This window comes from Myotis yumanensis, unplaced genomic scaffold, assembly GCF_028538775.1.
Source record: "Myotis yumanensis isolate MYYU_CA2020_CCGP unplaced genomic scaffold, mMyoYum1.0.hap1 SCAF_12, whole genome shotgun sequence".
Classification (NCBI taxonomy): Eukaryota; Metazoa; Chordata; class Mammalia; order Chiroptera; family Vespertilionidae; genus Myotis; species Myotis yumanensis.
In genome coordinates, this window is record NW_027223763.1 from 7,699,647 (window position 1) to 7,719,390 (window position 19,744).

At 38.4% G+C, this 19,744-nt stretch overlaps 2 protein-coding genes across 9 annotated transcripts in view; both read left to right on the forward strand.

Moving 5' to 3' along the window:
- Nucleotides 1-10,458, forward strand: part of SCAI (suppressor of cancer cell invasion) — an 80,916-nt gene extending 70,458 nt beyond the window's left edge. For both annotated transcript variants that reach the window (XM_070430701.1, XM_070430702.1), the window contains one exon: nt 1,306-10,458. In XM_070430701.1, coding sequence (XP_070286802.1) covers nt 1,306-1,452 — 147 coding nt within the window. In that variant the 3' untranslated portion in view covers nt 1,453-10,458. The remainder of the gene's footprint in view (nt 1-1,305) is intronic.
- A 1,121-nt stretch (nt 10,459-11,579) lies between these two features.
- Nucleotides 11,580-19,744, forward strand: part of GOLGA1 (golgin A1) — a 39,723-nt gene continuing 31,558 nt past the window's right edge. For 3 of the 7 annotated variants that reach the window (XR_011473360.1, XM_070430694.1, XM_070430699.1), the window contains exons 1-4: nt 11,580-11,664; nt 12,446-12,496; nt 13,480-13,775; nt 17,519-17,609. Coding sequence is in view for 6 of the 7 variants with exons in the window: in XM_070430694.1 (XP_070286795.1) it covers nt 13,641-13,775; nt 17,519-17,609 (226 nt within the window). In the remaining variant the exon portion in view is untranslated. Of the gene's footprint in view, nt 11,665-11,796; nt 12,076-12,445; nt 12,497-13,479; nt 13,776-17,518; nt 17,610-19,744 lie in introns of those variants that run through there. The other 4 variants (XM_070430697.1, XM_070430696.1, XM_070430695.1 and 1 more) reach the window with 4 other exon arrangements.

A 19,744-nucleotide genomic window follows, 5' to 3' on the forward strand; every position in this document is an offset into this window, starting at 1 on the left:
GGGTCTCTTTCATATGTCCCATTTCAACAGATACTCTCCACTCCGGGGAGTGCTTGCTCAGAACTCAAACATCTCCCATCCCTGTGTGAGCTGAGAGAATTATTGAGCTTACGGTAGTCCCCCAAGTAGTTCTTGGGGTTTTGTTGTTGTTTTTAGGGTTTTTGAACATTTTATCTTTATCACTCATAATAATTAGTATAGTAAAACAGAAATTTGGTCTTTGTAATGTGTAATGAATAAGAGAAATAGAAATGACATTTGAGTATAGGACATGTCCTGTGAGATGCGTAGAAAAGTGGCAACTTCTTCAGAAATTTTTAAACGTGTGGCAGAATTATGGTCTATAGAAATTACCAAATGAAGACAAAATTCCCAATGAGAATTACCTGATTCTTGAAATCATCTTCTTTTGCTTTCATGTAATTACAGAATTATTATTTTCTTTTTTATTATTTTTTCTGTTCTTTTTTATTTTTTCTGAACTTTCATCTCCCTTTTTAGGAACTCTTTCTTTTTTTACTCTTTGTTAATATTCTTAAAAATATCATGTATTTTTATGGCTGCAATATTTCTCTCCATGCAGATTACAACAGTGTTTACAGATACTGCTCAAACTTGTCTTCTAAAATACAGCCCTAAATTTTCAAATTCTGGTTGAGAAGCAGTTCTATTTTTACTACCCTGTTACCACAAATAAAAAATACCTAAAACCTGAAGCTTTCTACTATCCCCAAATCATCTTCTCTTTTACTTCTCTTTCTCTCAGTTGTTACCAACCCTTCTCTCAAGTCCTGAAATCTTAGTCATTTTGACACCTCCCTCTCCTGTAGTTAATTTCAAAGGCTCATTAATTTGACCTTCTCAGTGCTTCTCATGGTTTTTCTCTCATTTTAATTTCTTTCACAAATCTTCTTTTTTTATTGTTTCTTTTTCTTTTTTTCTTTTTTCTTCTTATTCATTTACTTAAGAAATAGTTGTTGAAATATGCTAGGATTTCTCCCCTAACAAATAGTAATTGTATGGTTTCCACAGTGCCCAGAAATGATCAGCCCCAGTAAATATTTGCGAATTAACTCACAAAATTAATAGATTAAGTTGAACCATATGAAGTTATCATTTTTTTAAGATCAAAGTGGTCACATGCCAGCAATTTTATATGTTCAAAAAATGTTACCAATAAGAATCATACCAGTATGGAAGAAAAATACGTATTGTTACTCCTTAATATTGTTAATGCTAACAATAATGTTAATGTTTATAATTTTGTCATTAAACTATAAAACTTGACTTTTCTCTGCCTGTTAGGAAACACGGAATTACCCAGAATCATATCCACAACTGCCAAGGGATGAAACGGTGGAGAACCCTCATCTCCAGAAGCACATTTTGGAATTGGCATCCATTCTGGATGTTCGAAACGTGTTCTTTGAAAATACCTTGGATGACTATTAAAACAAAAACCCTCTTGTCGAAACACTTTCATTTGCCACAGATTTTAAATGGTGCCATTTTCTAATGTGATGACAGACACATAGTGGTGTTACTTCGTTTTTATTTTTTAATTTAGGACCGCCATTTTAAAAACAAACCTAAAACATTGTTCAAACGTTTAGGGTGGCTGTTTTAAAATACAATCTTTCAGGTCTTTTAAAAACTCGCTTAATTTGGGGATTTTTATTTTTTTGGTTTTGAGGTATGGATATTTGCCTCCAGCATCTCACCCTACCCTCAAATATTCACTGTTCTCACTCTTCGAAGAGTAAATTATTTATTTTTGTATAATGAGGAAAATCCAACTCTTAAACTTGGACCTTACAGTGTAATTGTTCACAGAGATGAAACTAGCCAGCATGGACTACTAACAATCTAGAACAGAGTCCTGCCATAATATTTCTTTTCATTCCAAGTTAGTAGGTAGAAACTGTGTGAAGAGTATAATCGAGACAGTTCTTGAAATCATTTAACTTGCTTAAATACCGTCATAATTTCTAAAACTATATGAGATTGATTTGCGCCTGAAAGCTAAAGCTTTAATTGGGATCTGGAGAATGATAAATATCATCTGGAGTGTGTGAATCCTGTCCTATGAGATATGTTTGCATATTTTGTTTTCTTCGTTAGACTTTGAGTGCTGGAAATGTAAAAGAACAACTTTTAAATATTTCACTTAAAAATCAGATTGTCAGCTTTTTAATACAGTATTTCCAGTAGGAATTCTATTTAAATTCTTCATTCATACGGTCAGGTTTAAAGACTGTCTAGATTGAAGTCCGTGGCGTACAATACAGAGTTTATAATCTTTTTGCAGAGTTAATGTTTGTGAGACTTCAGAGTCAGAGGTGGTATTAATTTTAGTTGGGGGCAACTGAGTTGTTATGTAACCTAAGATGGAAGTTGTTTTGCATTGAGAATTTGGCAATAAGATGTTTTTTAAAACTTCTTGTACTTAATATTTTATATTCACGCACAAGTTTTTTATTATTTTAAATAGGACTCAGTGTATAATATAAAGATTTTTGTGTTCTTCCTCCCTATCATCCCCTTCATAATTTCACAGGTACTAGCTATGATATTTGCCTCCCTCCCCCTGCTCTTTTGACTCCACTCAGAAAGTTATGAATCAAAGTCCTTCTACTTAATTTTCTATATACAGGCTCACATTCTACCTCTGGCAGGCAGTCCTAGGGGAAATGAGGTGATTGCTTTTGGTGCCTCTTTCCTATGTCCCTCGGGAAATTTTATTGTTATATATTTTTAACTTTGTTTTCATAGAAAATTACTTGGGTCTGAGTTATTCATATACTTGTTTTAATTTGCTGATATTATATCTGATATCTTGAAGTTATTGTCCTTGGTTTGGGGGGACTTTGTGGTGTTTTATTAATTAAAAAAATTTTTTTTATTGATTTCAGAGAGGAAGGGAGAGAGAGATAGAAACATGAATGATGAGAAAGAATCATTGATTGGCTGCCTCCTGGATGCCCCTCACTGGGGATCCAGCCCACAACCCAGGCACATGCTCTGACTGGGAATCAAACCACAATCTCCTGGTTCACAGGTTGATGCTCAACCACCGAGCCACACCTGTTTCATTAATTTTTAATTATTTTTGTTTGTTCTTTTAAACATATTTCAGAAAGCTTTGGAAAAGATATTCTGGATAGAGATTACCTTTGCTAGTGGGTTGTTTTCCATTATCAGATAAAGACCACTTTCTCTTTTTCTCAGCCCCTTAATAAACTTCATAGCTTTCGTGTCACCAAGGTTTTCACCTAGACTCCAGCAATAGACTGGCCTAGTTGTCTGACCTCTTGTTTCAATTCTCCCAAAGTTCTGTGCCAGTAACATTCCTAACACATATTCCTGTTCTCTGATGCTTAAAATGATATTGTACATCCTGAGCTTTATCCTCACCTGTTTAGCATAAAGAACACTGGTCTGAGAACTAGGAGTCCTGAGTTCTAATCCCGCTTTCCTGATAACTAGCTGTATGCCCTTAATAGGTGTCTTCATGTCTCTGCTTTTTAGTATTCTCATCTGTAAAATGAAGGCATTAGCCCTAGATCCTGTCCAACTCACTGGTTCTATAATTTGAATTCTTGGTTCCAAAAGATACTGATTTCTCTACCCCGTCACCAGGAAAACTAGTTTTCCTGATTTTAGTATACACAACATTTTCTTTTCAAGGTCATATTTAACTAGTTTTTATTCAAGAAAATATCTTAGCTGTTGTAGAAACTAGTTCAGAGAGAGAATCTGAAATATTAGAGGTTTGTGATTAGAAATCACAACTAGGGTTTAGATGATGACATTGGCTTCTTAAGCTAATAGTAGTGTAATTCCTTACTGGTAGTTAAAAATTTAAAGCAAACCAAAGTGATCTTGAGAGGAAAACTGCTAGGAAAGGCTAAGCTATTGTTTCATTCAGGCCTTCAAAAAAAAAAAATGTGTATTGAACAACTGTACTCCAGATTTTGTTCCAGGCACTGGAGAAGCAAACAAAGTAGACTTAAAAATTCTGGTCTTCGTGAAGCTTCATTCTAGTAGGAGGAGTCAGGCAATACATACAATAATTAAGTAAATTTATATTAGAAAGTTATAAGTAGTGTGAAGAAAAATCAGGGCATGGTAAGGAAGTTTTTCTGTTTGTTTTGTGGCAAAGAGCAATGTGGAAATGAGTGATCAGGGTAGGCCTTACTGAGATTACATTTGTGCAAACAATTCATATTTATCTTTTTTCTCTGTGTGTATGGTTTTACTTTTTATTGTGGAAGTTTTACATATAAACAGAGTTTAATGAACCCTCTTGTACCCACTACCAAGCTTCTAATAGAAATATATTTCTATTGATTTTACAGAGGAAAGAAGAGAGAGAGAGAGAGAGAGAGAGAGAGAGAGAGAGAGAGAGAGAGAGAAGAAAGAGAAACAGCAATGATGAGAGAAAATCATTGATTGGCTGCCTTGTGCCCTGACCAAGAATAGAACCAAGACCTCCTGGTTCATAGGTCGATGCTCAACCACTGAGCCATGCCAGCAGGGCCAGCTTCTACATTTTAAGGTGTTACTTTAATTAAGGAAGAAGCAACATAAAAGGACAATCACCCCAGTGGGCTCTAGATGGCAGTGGCCAAGAATCAGTGCAAACTGCCCCCCTTTATAAATGTAAAAATAGCAAGCTTTTTATTTATTTATTTTTAGAATTCATAGAAACTAAAATATTGGAACTAAGAACAAAGCAAAGCAATAGGAAAGGGCACTTTTTTGTTTTCCAGTTGCACAAACTCCCCCTGGAGATTCTGATAGTCTCTCACCTCTCGTAAGAATCACCGTAAACAAAATAGAAAGTGTAAGACTGCAAAAAGTCAGTTATACACAAAACAAAAATAAGCACAATGGAATTATTTTCACTTTCTTTTCCCATATATTTCTGAAGTTGATAGAGCACTTATCTTCTCTATTTTACAGGAGAGAAATCTAAGGTAGTCCCCCACCCCCCCAAAAAATTTGTCAATTTATTCACAGTGATAGTGTTAGAACTCAAATCTCCTACTCTCAGCCCAGTCTTTCCTAGTCGCTCAGGTTTTCTATAATGAACAAGAAAGAAATAAGAGATTTATATTTTGGCACAAAGGTTATGGTATTTTTAATATCAAATATTAAAACCAGTAAATGAGTCAGCCCTAGCAAATTTTTATTTATTAATTATAACTTATAGTCCATAAGTTAGACATTTTGTCTTTGATTTTAGACTATATGTGTGTGTGTGTGTGTGTGTGTCTGTATATATATATATATATATATACATATACATACATATATATATATATTGTGTGTGTATCTGTGTTTTCTTCTTAGGAAGTGGTGCTCTCAAAACCTCTCAAAGCACATAGAATTTATTGTACTCTTTATATTTTTACCGAGTTGAAATGTTTTGAGATTATAAAAGCAAAGTGCAATCTAGTTATGACTGAAATTTTTTTAATCTAGGATCTGGATTTTATTTTTCTTCACTTGTGGCTTCTGCCCTTTGTTTTGTTCTTGTAATAGAATTTCCTGAAAGTGATTAGGTGTATTAGATGGTGATTAAACTGAATTTCATTGAGGTAAAGGGAAAATCAACAAATACGCTTTTTTGTATATCAGTTATGGATCTTCCTGTAGCATTCTTCTTTAAGTTTAATCTCTGATCTTTGTGACTTAGCAACTCTCTGTTTCTTAGAAGGGCTTTGGACTCAGTTGAAAAATCTTGTACTTAGTTATCCATGGAGACTTGTAATCAGCCTGATATACAGAGAACATTCTTGACTGGAAATACAGTAAGGTATGAAGGTCTGCAAACTTGGCTTCTGCCAGTGATTCAGAACCACCTCCCCACCCTAAGTGAGTAAAAGATTTGATTTTAATATCAATGGTATGAGTCTCCTGGTGATATTTTGGGTGTATATATATTCCTGTGTGTGTGTTTGGAGAGTGTAAAGTATATTTACATTGAGGGCTCTTTTGTTGATTTTATTTATTTGAAATTCTTATTTGTAATGGCATGTGTATATTTTTATGATGCTAAATGCAATCTCTGTGTATACTTTTTGTATATATGTACATATTTGTAAATATATTGGTATGCACTGATATAGTATGTGTATATTATATACCCATATCCATTGTGGGCTAAATTTATTTAAGTTCTGTGAGGACATCATAGTGGCATTGTTCATGCTGCTATAATTAGGTTGTGGCTGTATCTCATTCATGAGCCTCTATTTTGAGGGGCTTGTGTTTGGATATAATGGGTTAATTTGGAGTTGAAATTAGGATACAAAGATCTTTAACAGAAAGCTGGATACTCTTAGCTTTAAAATCATCTGCCAATTTTCATTTAAACTGATGATAATTTAGTGACATAAACCTGAAAAACCTAAGTTTGTGAAACTGAGATACCAACAGGTTTTTAAGCTATATTAGTCCTTTATTTTCTTGATCCATAGTTGAGTATTACTGAGTACTAAAGTATTTATACTAAGAATCAAGGGGCTGTGGAAAAAATTGATCACATTTCAAAGTAGAGAGGAAAATGGCCTTTAAATAGGGAATATGTTCCTGGTTTCCATTTTAATACCTGATATTGAATTTTAACTTTGGAACAATTTTTTTTCACTGATATGTGTCATTTTATATGTCTCCGTGAGGCAGAAAAGAGGGTATTAGCTAGAGGAAGGCTTTACTTAGGTGGGGTGGAATTTATTGTGAAAAGGAGGTTGTTAATCTGTGTATTTACAGCAGCTGTGATCACTTTAACCCTGTCTTGGCATTACTGACTATGGATATTTCTTACTGGGGCTGCATATCAAAGATGAGTACGTTCATCTGAGAAAATGCTTCCAGTGAATACAGTGCCTCCAGCTGTATCTCTTTGTCTCTGTGAGACCACTTGTGTTCTGTAGATTGATGATATATGTTCACACATGAGGGTAGGATTCTTAATATGAGGCGTGTGGTGTGCTCTAAGATCTGGGCCTTCAAACCTCAACCAAAGATGACAGGTGGGGGAGATAAGAGGATAGTGATTATGTCTAGTGCTACTTTGTGAACCTATGAAATATCACAGAATATCAATGTTCAGTTACTCCTGTCTTCACTGGGCATGTTTATTTGCATGGAAGCAGGTAAAAGATGTTTAATATACACTTGAATACGGTCACCACAGAAATTAAGTAGAGTTGGGTTTTTTTTTCATGATTAAATGAACTACAAAACAACTGTTCACCCCATTATTCTTCAGAGGATTAAATCTATCTGATCCAACATTAAATTATCTTAAAGAGAGAAGTTAGAGTCAGGAGTCAATTTGATCACCCTCAAAATATTACATTTGCCTCTCCATCAGTAGATGAGAATGACATTGTGAATATGACCTCTGACTCTAACAGTTGTAAAGCCAGTTACTTGTCAGTTATGTAAGGTAAGAATTGCATAGAAAACCAAGCCTTTCCTCCCCCTCCATCCCACTCCCCCCGTTCTCCTGTACTCTTAGGGGTTGATACTTCCTACCTATTTTTGCTAGAGCTTCTCTTCTTTCCTCTTCTTTACTTTAAAAAAACAACAACACACACACAACTTTTTTTAAAAGGCAATTCGTCTTCCTCACTCTAGAATTTCAAAACAATGTTACACGATGTCCCAGCTTCACTGAGTTTTTGAACACAGACTTCTTAAGCCTGCCTTCTGTTGAAGGAAAAAATAATTGATGTGTGAATGGAATCCATCACCTGTTGAAAGAAGGGTTGTCAGAAAGATGATGTAGGGAGCATGCCCTTAATTGGGGAATGATAAATGTATTAGTATAACTTTGTTGGTGCCATAGAAATATTTCCATCTGTAGATAGAAAATGTTCTCTTAAGCCAAAATTGGTATTTTTCATTTATTTGGTGTAATATTGACTTTTGAGAAGAATTTCATTTCTGTATTAACACTGTTTCTTAATCATTGATTGAAGCACCATGTCTTAATTTTAAAATACATTTGTTAATTTCGTTTGTGTGTTTTTAAAAGTTATTTCTAAAATTGTCAAGCTAACTTGTGTGATTTTTAAAAACATTTGGACAGTAGGTCAGTTTTTAAATAGTTTCAAGTATATTAGTTCTGCACTCCACATTCATTTAATCATAAAGCCTGAATTTGGTCACAGAACAGACTATAAATTGGGAATATTTTCCTATATTGGACAATTCCAGTGTATCCTAAGACAATCATCTTTTCAGGTGTGGTATTGTTCATTGAAACATTGGTAATTTTAGGGTTCAGATTGTTACTCTTCAGTTGGTTTATGGAGTGAAAGTTAATAGACTGAGTGATTATGTCACTTTAGAATGAGATAGGGAATTATTGCGAGCCTTCCTGTAAGTCTGCAGTAAACAATATTTAAAATTTTATGTTACTAATATTTTCTCTTTCGAAGCTGTTGCAAATGTCCACTTGTCCATGATTGAAAAATAAGATTAGTAACCATTACAATTTGACCCATAAATGATCTCAAACATCAGATCAGTATAGTATGACCAACCATTGTAAAATGTGAAATTATCATATGATTATCCTAAAGTAAATATTTCCAAACCATAGAGAAATAATCACAGTATTTTTCAAAATTGTATTTCTACCCTCTTTTGCATGTTACTGATTTTTTTTTTTCTGAGTTATAAAAATGTGTTGTGATATATTAAAATCTGCAAGGAAAATTGCTTTAAACATTTTAGGGCAGTAAAAATTTTACTATTTCTTGAAGAATGGGGTTTCAAAAAAAAACTTTATCTTTTATTAAAAATAACTTAATGATTCAGTAAAATATTTTAGGACTTGGTTTTCATGGCTTTTACAGTTATCTGGATACGTTCCTTTAGTCACTTAGGCCATATGGCTAGTTCTCCAATTGTTTTTTGTTTGTTTTTAATAAACCAGCTATTCAGCAATCAGAGAGTCTTACATTTTGTAGATTTCTTCTAGTTGAGGTCGAAAGGTCTTAGATATTAGGAAAGGCAGGTACGATGTCCTAACATTTTCATAGTTGAGCTTACAAATGAATTTATCTAAATAGGGTATCTTTGGTATGTAGCACCAGTACAGATAGGGGTTTCATTAGTCATTGAATCTGATGAAGCAGTTATAGGTCATCTCTTACTTTGCTCTAAAAATTGTTGTCATTTCAGGCCGTGTTATTTTCTCTGAGCGGTTTCCGTTGTCAAGTTGAATAGCCTTTCTTTATGCAAATTATCACTAAAGGTTAAGATATTCAAATAAGAGTTAAAAATAAGTTATGTTTGATTGTTTTTTTTGAAAATAATGGTGAACCTATTGTCTGTATTATGGCTATTAGGCAGAAATGCACTTGTTTCGATCATAGCAGAAATTACATTTGGAGACCATAATTACTAGACTTTCTAGTGGTGTGAAATACTTTTTAAAAATTGTGCTTGTCTGTAACTGAAATGTTACAGAATTGTAACACTATAGGGATTATAGAGTTATATTTATTAGCTCTCCTCAAGAGATTGAAGCACAATAATTATCATGTAACAGTTCTTGTACAAGTGCTGCTAATCTGTCGTCCAAATAATGAAGCTATTTGGTTGCCTAGCTAGATATTCACAAATTACTGTAATCCTTGAAATGTAGTCTTGTTGCTCATTGTATTAAATTTTGGGTATTGTGGGTTAATACTTTAGAACATAATCCATTAACTCAGCTCTGTGAGACAGCAAACCATTTGAATTCATTAGTTTTATATGTATTATCAGTAGAATAAATTTTGAAGGGGCTATTTACTACCAATGACCAAGGGGGAAAATTATATTGTATCATTTGACTTGAACTTTTGTGGTCTTGTAAAAGTCTTGTCTGTGTGTTTCCAGATTGCTTAAGCCATACATACTTTTAAGGATGTTTTTCTGTAATGTTCTTTTTCAGCAGCCTTTTCCTGCTTTGTCTGTTATTGTTAATACTTACTTGATTTTAGAAATTGAGAGGTTATTGAAACATTTTATTTTCTTGAGTTCATAACTTTTGACTCTTGTATATGTGATTTGTCATAAAGAATAGCAAGCCTTTCACTACTTCACTAAATGAATTTCAGAGTAAACACTGTGATTCTGCAGAGTGGATTCTGTAGGCCCCTGTCTTTCCAATGTTTTCTTCTTTTATATGGTGCCTACCACCTTGAGGGCGTTTAAATACTAGTGGATGGAAAGTTAAACATTGTCATTTTTATGTTTATTGAATAACAAGATTACAGAATATTTGATTTTTGTTGTCAGTGTATTGAAAGCATTTTTTTGCATTGATAAATGTTCTCTAGGAATGTGACTAACATTCATCTGGTGTGAACTCTTGTAAATGAATTTTGTATCTTGAATCCACGTATATATTAAGTGTATCAATATGAAAATAAACATTATTTGCTTAAAGTTTTCTTAAGAATGGTTGACAACGTAAGTGCTCAACTCTCACGGTTTTTTTTTTGTTTGTTTTCTTCTTTCAGATAATACCGCAGACATTTTAAACTCTTTTGGCGTTGTGGATTCAATGCTTATTCTCCTACTTTGTATATTTCTTCTGAGCCCTAGTCTTTTTTTTCCCTCCGCTGCTCCTGGCGGTCAGAACGGGGACCCGCGGAGGGAGGGATGGTTTGGGGGAATGAGAGGAGGCTGTTGGCCCTCCCGCCGGTGCTGGGTCTGGGGCAGGAGCAGGAGCAGGAGCAGCTTCGTGTGCAATGGTTGGCCTGGTTGGCTTGGAGGAGTCCGGAGACCAGACGAAGGCTCCTCATTCGCACTGTAACTTTGTACAAGGCAGTCTGACCTCTGGGCTCTCCTCCTGTCAAAGTTGGAAACCCGTTAGTGGACAGTGGATAGTATATTGCATTTTACGAAATGCAATGTATCAGACTGCACTAGGTAATGCGGGAGCTTTTCTTTAAATGGAGCATCGTACGTGTCCTGGGATGCGGTATAAAACGTGTAAGCCGCAGTAGGTCACGGGCACAAAAGTTAAAACACGATCACAGGGCGCAAGGTACCAGTGCGGGCTTCCGGGGGAGGAACGGAGGAGGCGCGGACTTGGAGGGGCTGCCCACTACTCGGTGGCCGGCGGCCGTGGAGGGCGCGTGGGGCAGGGATGCGGGAGAGGCTCAGACGCTCGGGTTGGCCCCGCGCAACCGCGACCCGAGCCTCCCCCCCCCCCCCCCCCCCGCAAACCGCACGCCGGCCCCACCGCACCAATAGGGTTCTTCCCCTTTTGCCACGAGGCCACTCCCACTTCCCCCGTCCCGCACCGCTCCCTTGAAGAAGAAGAAGAAAGGCTCCGGCCACCCAGTCACCATCCGCGACTCGGCCGCTCGCTGACGTGGCAGGGAGGCCCCAGGGAGCGAGCGCCCAGCCCCGCGCCTTCCAGCGGGTCCGGCCCAACCGCCGCCGAGCTCGCGCCGCTGTCCGCGGGGACCGCTCCCCGGCGCATGCGCGCGCGGGCGGGCCCCGCGCAGTCACTTCCGGCTCCTGCGCGCGTGCGGTTCCGGGTCGCTGCCCAGCTCGCCGGTCGGCCGTTCGCGCTGGTGACGCGGCCTGGCGTTCGCGAGAGGCCCGGAGGCGGGGCTCTGCCGGCTGCCCCGAGAGCGGCAGGTGCGCGGGCGGGGGCCGGAGACCCGGGCAGCCCCTCTCTCTCCCAGTGGACTCGGTCTGCGCCCACAGCGCCCGGGACCGGGCTGCCCGCGGACCCCAGGCGGGGGGCGGTGCCGGGTGCTGCGGGGCGAGGGTGCGGTCCGGCGGGCTGCCGGTCCCGGGAGTGTGTGGAGCCGGTTTCGGGATCCCCCTGCGCGACCTCCGACTAGTCACTCCTCTGGCCCCAGGGTCCACCTGTGAGAGGGCAGGGGCGCGGGCCCCGCCCTCCCCGACAGTCCTCGCTCCGGCCGGTTTGGAAGGAGCCTGAGCGACTGGAGGCTCCCGCCTGCTTCCCTGGGCGTGAAGCAGCTGCCCGTGACCCACTGAGCCATCTGCCCCCCGCGACTCTCTCAGGGCGAGTCGGGGCCCCAGGTAAACAGTGCGACTCAGAGTCACCTGAGAGACACGGGCCCCGGGACATCGTCGCCTCCTTCAAGTTGTTTCGCCCGGGGATCCCAGTGCGAAGTCTGTTTAGGCACCGGCTGCAGGGAGAGAGGTGGTTCTTTGAGGCTTTTTTTTTTTTTCAATGTTGTGCCCGTGAGTGAGACTCGTAGGCAAATCACCGAGACAGAGACGCCCAGGTGCGGGGGGCGGGCTCACCGAGGTCCGCGTCGGGGCAGGTGTCTCTCCCTCTGCCTCCATCACCCTCCCTGCTCTCTGCAGCCTGCCCAGCCCCCTCCGCGTTTCGGCCTGACGCTTGGAGAGAAATAGCCCATGCATTTTTATCTTTGTCTTCATGCAGGACAGAAAACTTTGACCTCCAAGGCCGTCTTAAATCTAGTAGCTAAGCCAGGTGAGTCGGTGGTTGACAGACACTGAAGGTAAAACTTTTGAAGCCTTGTACGGACTGAAATGGGGGTGACCCGCGGAGGTAGAAAGTCACCTGTGGGTGGGAGGTAGCCGAGCTGGGCTGCCCTCCACAGCACGTGAGAAGTGAGGGCCCGAGCCAGAGTATTCGCCTTATACACCGTCGGGAGGAAAAGGCGTTTGGGTCTCATGGTTGAGTGTTATGAAAAGAAACGGATTTGAGGTCATTTTCATCATCCTTAAAGGGAACCACAAAGCGTTTCCAGGAAACGTGTAAGGTTATCTGATACCTATTTAATATAGTTAGTTGTCTGCCTTGCCTGGTCTCTGCCAGGCTGTCAGCTTTTTCTGGTGACTAGCTGATTGCAAACCATCCGGGAACATAACACCATTGCACCTTTTCCTCACAGTGAGTTACATGTTTTTGTCTTCATCTTAAAAAACAACAGCAACACGGAGCTGTAGTTAGTATTATTGGGAGGGGGATTCAAAATCATGATGTGATGTTAACGTTTACCCTGGAAATTTTTACTTAATGTGCCATGGCCAACATGGTGTATGTACTAAAGAAAAAGAGTAGGGCCCTGGCTGGTGTGGCGCAGTTGGCTGGAGCCTCGTCCTGTATACCGAGAGGATGTGGGTTTGATTCCCTGTCAGAGCACATGCCCAGGTTGTGGGTTTGATCTCAGGTTGGGGTGAATGGGATGGGGGGTGTGGGGGGAGTAGGGATACCAGCCCTGCCACTTAGCCACATCGTCTTTGGCAGATTACTTCACCAACTCCAGACTGAATTTCTTGATCTGTATATGCATATGAAGTACCTGAGCGCTTTTTAAATGTTTAGTAATTGTGTTCTATTAAGTATGCATGGAAAATTGTGAAACTTAATTTTGAAACCTGAAGCTTAACATAGCAACTCAGATGTGAAATCTCTCCAGTGTTTAACTTATCTCTTTCATCTGATTGTAGATTCTGTGTTGCCATAGGTGACCCACATTTAAGAGGGAATGCAGCTAGCCTGGATGTCTGGAACTTTTTAGACACCTGTCTTGGAATTCTCGGTTGCTGGCCTGAAGACTTGCTGTGGTGGTGAAGAGCTGGTCACCAGGACAGGATAGCCACACAGCAAAATGTTTGCAAAACTAAAGAAGAAAGTTGCAGAAGAGTCTGCTGTTTCCCAGAGGCCAGGAGGTGCTACTAGGATCCCGCGGTCGGTGAGCAAGGAGTCTGTTGCCTCTATGGGAGCTGACTCAGGAGATGACTTTGTAAGTATCTTGATAGTTTTTAGTATTTGTTACCATCCCACTATATATTTAAAATAAGATCTCAGGGATCGTTCCAATAAGTATATTTTTTAATTAAAAGATGATTTGTAGTTATTATGTGATTCTTCTTATTCTGAGGTGCTTTTCTGTTTATTTTTTCTTATGTTTCTGTGAGTTCCTTTCCATATTCTTTACATTATCCTCTTGTACTCTTTTCCATCTATGTATCTTGTGCATCTTCTTTTACATTTCATTTCTCAATACTTCTGTCTGTTGTCTCTGTAGACACATATACTTTAAGCCATTGTTGCGTAACAAGGTCTCTGAGTTGTCATGTGGAGTGAGCCAAAGTACACTCCTTTATTGGGAAAGTTGATGAAAAGATGGCACTGATGATTGCAGTATGTCCCTTATTCATAAAGAACCTTTGTGGTTGGAAAGTTTTCAAAAAATGAGGATGCTGCTGTGTAAGGTAAATGTTAAGCGTTAGGATTAAAAGTATGTCTCTAGCATATGGCAGGATGCCCTTAAAGTCAGATAACTTTCCCAAAATGGCTTATAGTACTTCATATATGTAAAAAATATGCATATAAAGTAAACGTAAAGTATAAAGCATAAAAATAAAATGACGGCTTGTTCATCTGTCACTTATTTAAAGAACTAGAACATTATTGATACTGTTGAAGCTACTCATATGCTTCTTCCCATCCCCTCCCTCCCCTCCAGATAACCACTATCCTAAATGTTGTGTTATCATTCCCCTGATTTTTAAAATATCCTACCAGATATAAATATATTCATCAACAGTTTGTTGTTTAATGTTGCTTATTTTTGAGCTTTATAAAAAATTATATACTCTAGTCTTCTTGGACTTTACCTGCCCCCCACTCAACATGTTTCTAAAATGCATCTGTGTTACATGAAGCTGTGGTCCACTTATTTTTACTGCTGTATAGGATTCCCGCACTTGAAGACAGTTTATCTCTGTCTACTCCTGGTGATAGACACTTGAGTTGTTTCCATGGTCAGATGACTCATCTTCCTCCTTTCTTATACTGCCTGTCTGGGTCAGATTTCATGGTAGAAGCTATTAGGTTATTGGGATGAAACAATAAGACTACCAGATCTAAATTATCATTAGCCTCCTATATTTAACAGGAAATATAAATAAGTGCACATTTGATCAACCAGGCTGAAGGATATAGTTTTAACTCTTGAGTTCTGTGACTGAAATACCTGCTTTGCCTTCCATGCAGGCAGAAATACCTGCATGCTGACATGCTAAATGAAGGCTCTCATTGCGAATGTGTTTCAGACATACAGATTGGCCTGAATTCAGGAAATACTTTGCTTTGAGACTTCTAAAGTAATTGATTTGAACTTACTATATATATATTCTGATCCCGCCCTATTTTCAGACACTTATAACCTGCTGCATATAATTCTCCAACCAGATGTTTTTCCTCTGGCATTTTAAATTCTAAAATGAACAAAAGTGAATTCAGTAACTTCATTTCCACATGTGCACCTCATCCCCCAAGTCACCAGCAAGAAACCTTAGAGGCATTTTAAACTCTTCCCTTCTTCACTTCTTGGTGTCCAAGCAGTTAACAGGTACAGGGTGTTCCCCCCCAAAATACATACAGACTTTAACAGCTAATAACTCAATTTTAAAAATGAAATGTCTTTTAATAAATACTACCTTTATAATTATTCAAAGTGTGTGTATACATTTTTTTGGGATACCCTATATTTGGCTTCCATCTCCTAAATGTCCCAAACTTACCCTCTCTCCTCCATTTGCTGGCAACACATTTACTTCCATTTATTTCAGGCTCTGTATTTCTCAGACAAATGTGGTGACACAGGGTAAAATGTTGTCTACCAAGAAGCCCATTAGCATTTCAGTGCCCAGGGATTTTATTGGGAGGCTAGTCATTTACCAAAATTTCAGACTCCTGGAAGAAGAACAGGTGTTAGCATAAACCATATATATATATATATATATATATTTTTTTTTTTTTTTTGCATAATCAGTTTAGGTTACAATGAGCCTTTCTTATCAGGAATAGTGAGAACCCTTGCAAAATCTAAGTTCCCATAGGTCAGCCAAAGGCTAACCTTCCAAGCAGACCTTGCTAAAAATGGCGGTCTCAGGCCTGTGATGTTAACTCTTTGCTGCACAGTATATAAAACACTTTGTAATATAGTGCCTGGCTCTTAACACGTATTTCATGATTAGCAGTTACTGCAACTGCTGCTGTTTTAGGTAAGGACTCTTTGTTTTACCTCTCTCTATTTCAGTGCTTATTAACACAATGCTGAGAATAGGATGTGTCACTAACAGTAATAATCATAACTTTTATTAATAATAGATGATATGTATTAAAACTATGCAAGGCTCTATTTTAGGGACTTGACAATTATTGTTTTATTTACTCATAACAGTTCTATAAAGTACATCATGTTTGTTATCATAGTTTACATATGCAACCATTGCACAGAGAAGTTAATAATTGGCCCAAGTTCTATACTTTTATAAGTGGTGAAGATGGGACTTTAACCTGGACCTTCTGCCTGCAGAGACTCCCTCTTACCTGTACACTGTACTGCATCTCCATACATGGTGGATGGACAAGTGGCTAGATGGTCAATGATTTAAAGTGAATTGTTCAGCCACCTTGAAAGACATTTTGGGAATAAATTGAGAAACATTACTAGATATTAGATGCTATTATTTTTTATTTTGTTAGGTATGGTAATGGTATTGTGGTTATAAAGGAACATGTCCTTATATTTTAGAAATATTTATCAAAGTATTTAGGATGAAATACCATGATGCCTGTTATTTTAAAATATTTTTATTGATTTTAAGGAGGAAGGGAGAGAGAGAGAAACATCGATGTGAGATTGTAACATTGACTGGCTGCCTCCTGCACTCCCCCTACCGAGAACTGAACCCTGACAGGGAATGAACTGGCAACCTTTTGGTGCATGGGAGATGCCCAGCCCACTGAGCCACACCAGCCAAGGCCATGATGTTATTTAAAGTACTTTAGTAAAATAAAAATTGATGAAGCAAATTTGGGAAAACATCAGCAGTTGTTAAAATTAATGTTCACTAAACCATTCTCCCTACTCGTCTGTGTTTTTAAAAATTTTATAACGAAAGGTAAAAATATAAAGCAAGTTACTTATTAACAACAGTAAGCAATGACCAAAATAATAAAGATAATGTTTTACAATAATGTAGACTGTTGAGGAAAATTTGATTCACTCTAGAGCTTTAAAATGACATCTCTTCGTTTTATAGATGAAGATACTGAAACTTTATCAATATCAGTAATAGTTTCTTCCTCACAGACTAGTCTTCCCCTCTTTATCATCACAGAACTTTTCCCTCTTTATCCCAGGACTTTAGCTTTGGAAAAATAAAGTGACTTCCTTTTTTTTTAATCACTGAAAACATATATTTTCTGTATTTTTTACTTGGTGTAATAAGATCATAATGGGTTTGTTCACCATCATTTACTTCAATACCATGTATATACACACACATTATTTGTTTGTCATCTCACATCCCTTCGTACTGTAGATGGATATAGTGTTGCTTCTGCTTTATAGGTTGGTGAGCTAGGATCCATGTAAGTTAAGCTTTTCAGTGATCACAAAGTGTAACCAAACTTAAAATAAGAGTCCAGAAACCCATGTATGAATACTACTTCGTGTGTCTATCTCAACAGGCTTCCGATGGAAGCAGTTCCAGAGAAGATCTTTCGTCTCAGCTTTTGAGAAGGAATGAACAGATACGGAAATTAGAGGCCAGACTTTCTGGTATGTCTAAGAACTCATTAAAAACAAACAAAGGCAATTTTCCTTCCCTAACCCTCTCTCCCTATAAAATAGCTATATAGTATAATCTTATAGTTATTTTTATGTATTTTGCTTTTCTTAGTAAAGAAAGGAGAAATTTATACCCTCTTTTGTTAGTATACCAAATAGTGTAAATTCAAAACTGAGTTTTAAACTTTAAAAAGCACACAAAACTTATGTTTTCTGCTCCTGAGGTTTCCAGCCATGGATATAAAAGGTATTAAAAGTGTATGTAAAATAGACTTGACTATCTTCTTTAGCCATTAGCATAGCTTGCTTTCTGATGGAGAGGGGTAGAGGGTACCATTTACAGGGAATGACCAACACATGTTGGATTCTTCAACACCAGAGGGATTTGGTGCTCTGTTGCCACTTGCTACAGCTACATATCACCTATGTAAGTGTTATTCTGGTCTGGGCCACATTTCAATAGTATTTCTAATTCAGCATCTTTATAGAAGCAGTAACGCTTGCTGTGTTTTTTTGTGTGCACTTTACAATTTACACAACTCCCATTAAATCCTTTGCCTGAGCAGGTCATGTTTGTGATAGAGGTGTGAGTTCTTATTTTGTTTCTGTCAGTGGATGCATTTTGAAAGTTTCATCCTGTGAAGTGGTTAGTGGTTTCTGTGTTTCTTTTTGTCCATTGGCCTTATGCCCATTTTATTGGAGTGAAAGCAGTAGACTGCAAAATTCCCCAAATTTTATGTGACATCTGTGTGTTTGTTCAGTTATCAAAGGTCCATAATGTAGCTCCCAACTTCTAATAAGTTTATTATCAGTTTGTCCTCACTGTAGCCTTATTAGACATAGCAAGGTTAAGGTCGAACAAGTAGTAGGTGGTAGAGCTGGGATCCAAATCCAGATTTGCTTGATTGGGATCCCAGTCTATACTCTTTTTTTTTTTTAATACATTTTTATTGATTTCAGAGAGAATGGGAAAGGGAGAGAGAGATAGAAACATCAATGATGAGAGAGAATCTTTGATTGACTGCCTGCTGCATGCCCCACACTGGGGATTGAGCCCGCAACCCAGGCGTATGCCCTGACTGGGAATCGAATTGTGATTTCCTGGTTCATAAGTTGACGCTCAACCACTGAGCCATGCCGGCTGGGCTAGAGTCCATACTATTAATTACAGTCTGCTTTAAACTCAGTTGTTACTGTCCTCTTACCCTCTAGTGTAAATAGTTTCAGTAACACAGGTGAAATAACTGCACATTTGTTTAATGTTGTGGGGAAACTATAAAATGACATGTACCCTCCCTAATGTAGAAGGGAGAATAGTTTGAGCTTGACGTAGGTTAGAGAGGAAGGGACAGGGGAGAGAACTGACATTTACTGAGCTCACATATGTCCTGGGTATTTTCCGACAGGCTCAGTATGAATAATAACGATAGCAGCTCCCTTTTATTGAGCACTGTGTGCTAGGTGCATAAGGCATATAAAACAGTTTATTATCTAATGCATCCTTTGAGGTAGGTACTCTTAATATCATCATTTAATAAATGAAGAAACTAATACTTAGGATCAATCATTTGCTTAAGGACTGATAGAGTTGGGATTTGAACTAAAGCCTGTCTACTTTTCCACTATACCACACTATCTTCTTTGGCCACTCAGGTAATTAATTCTGACTTTCACCTTTAAAATGGCATAGGCAGCTCAATTCCTGTGTGGAAAGGAAGCTGACTTTTTTAGAAAATGAAGCGTTTTCACTGTAAAGGCAGTACTGTGGTAAGGTGTCTGCTAGTGCCCTAACCACTGTTACTCAGTTGTATGGACTGTACGCTATTTTGGGAGTTCCCTTTGATCTATCCTGCTAAGACTGGAAGGGGAAGTGAAAACTGAGATTTGAAATTAAGTAATGAGATGATGCTGGTTTTCATAGCAGGGCATTTCTGATGACCAATCCAGGCCCAATTCTTGTTTTTTTATCAAGGCTAAACAAAGCTGCCTATTCGTATTCTCCATTTACACCTTGGATAGTATGTACTGCCTGTTTGCCTGTCTTGTTCATTGTTATTGGGAGGCTGTCTGCCTAGCTATCCTGACCAGGAATCGTTTTCAGGCTGAAAAAAATCATCATCATTTTC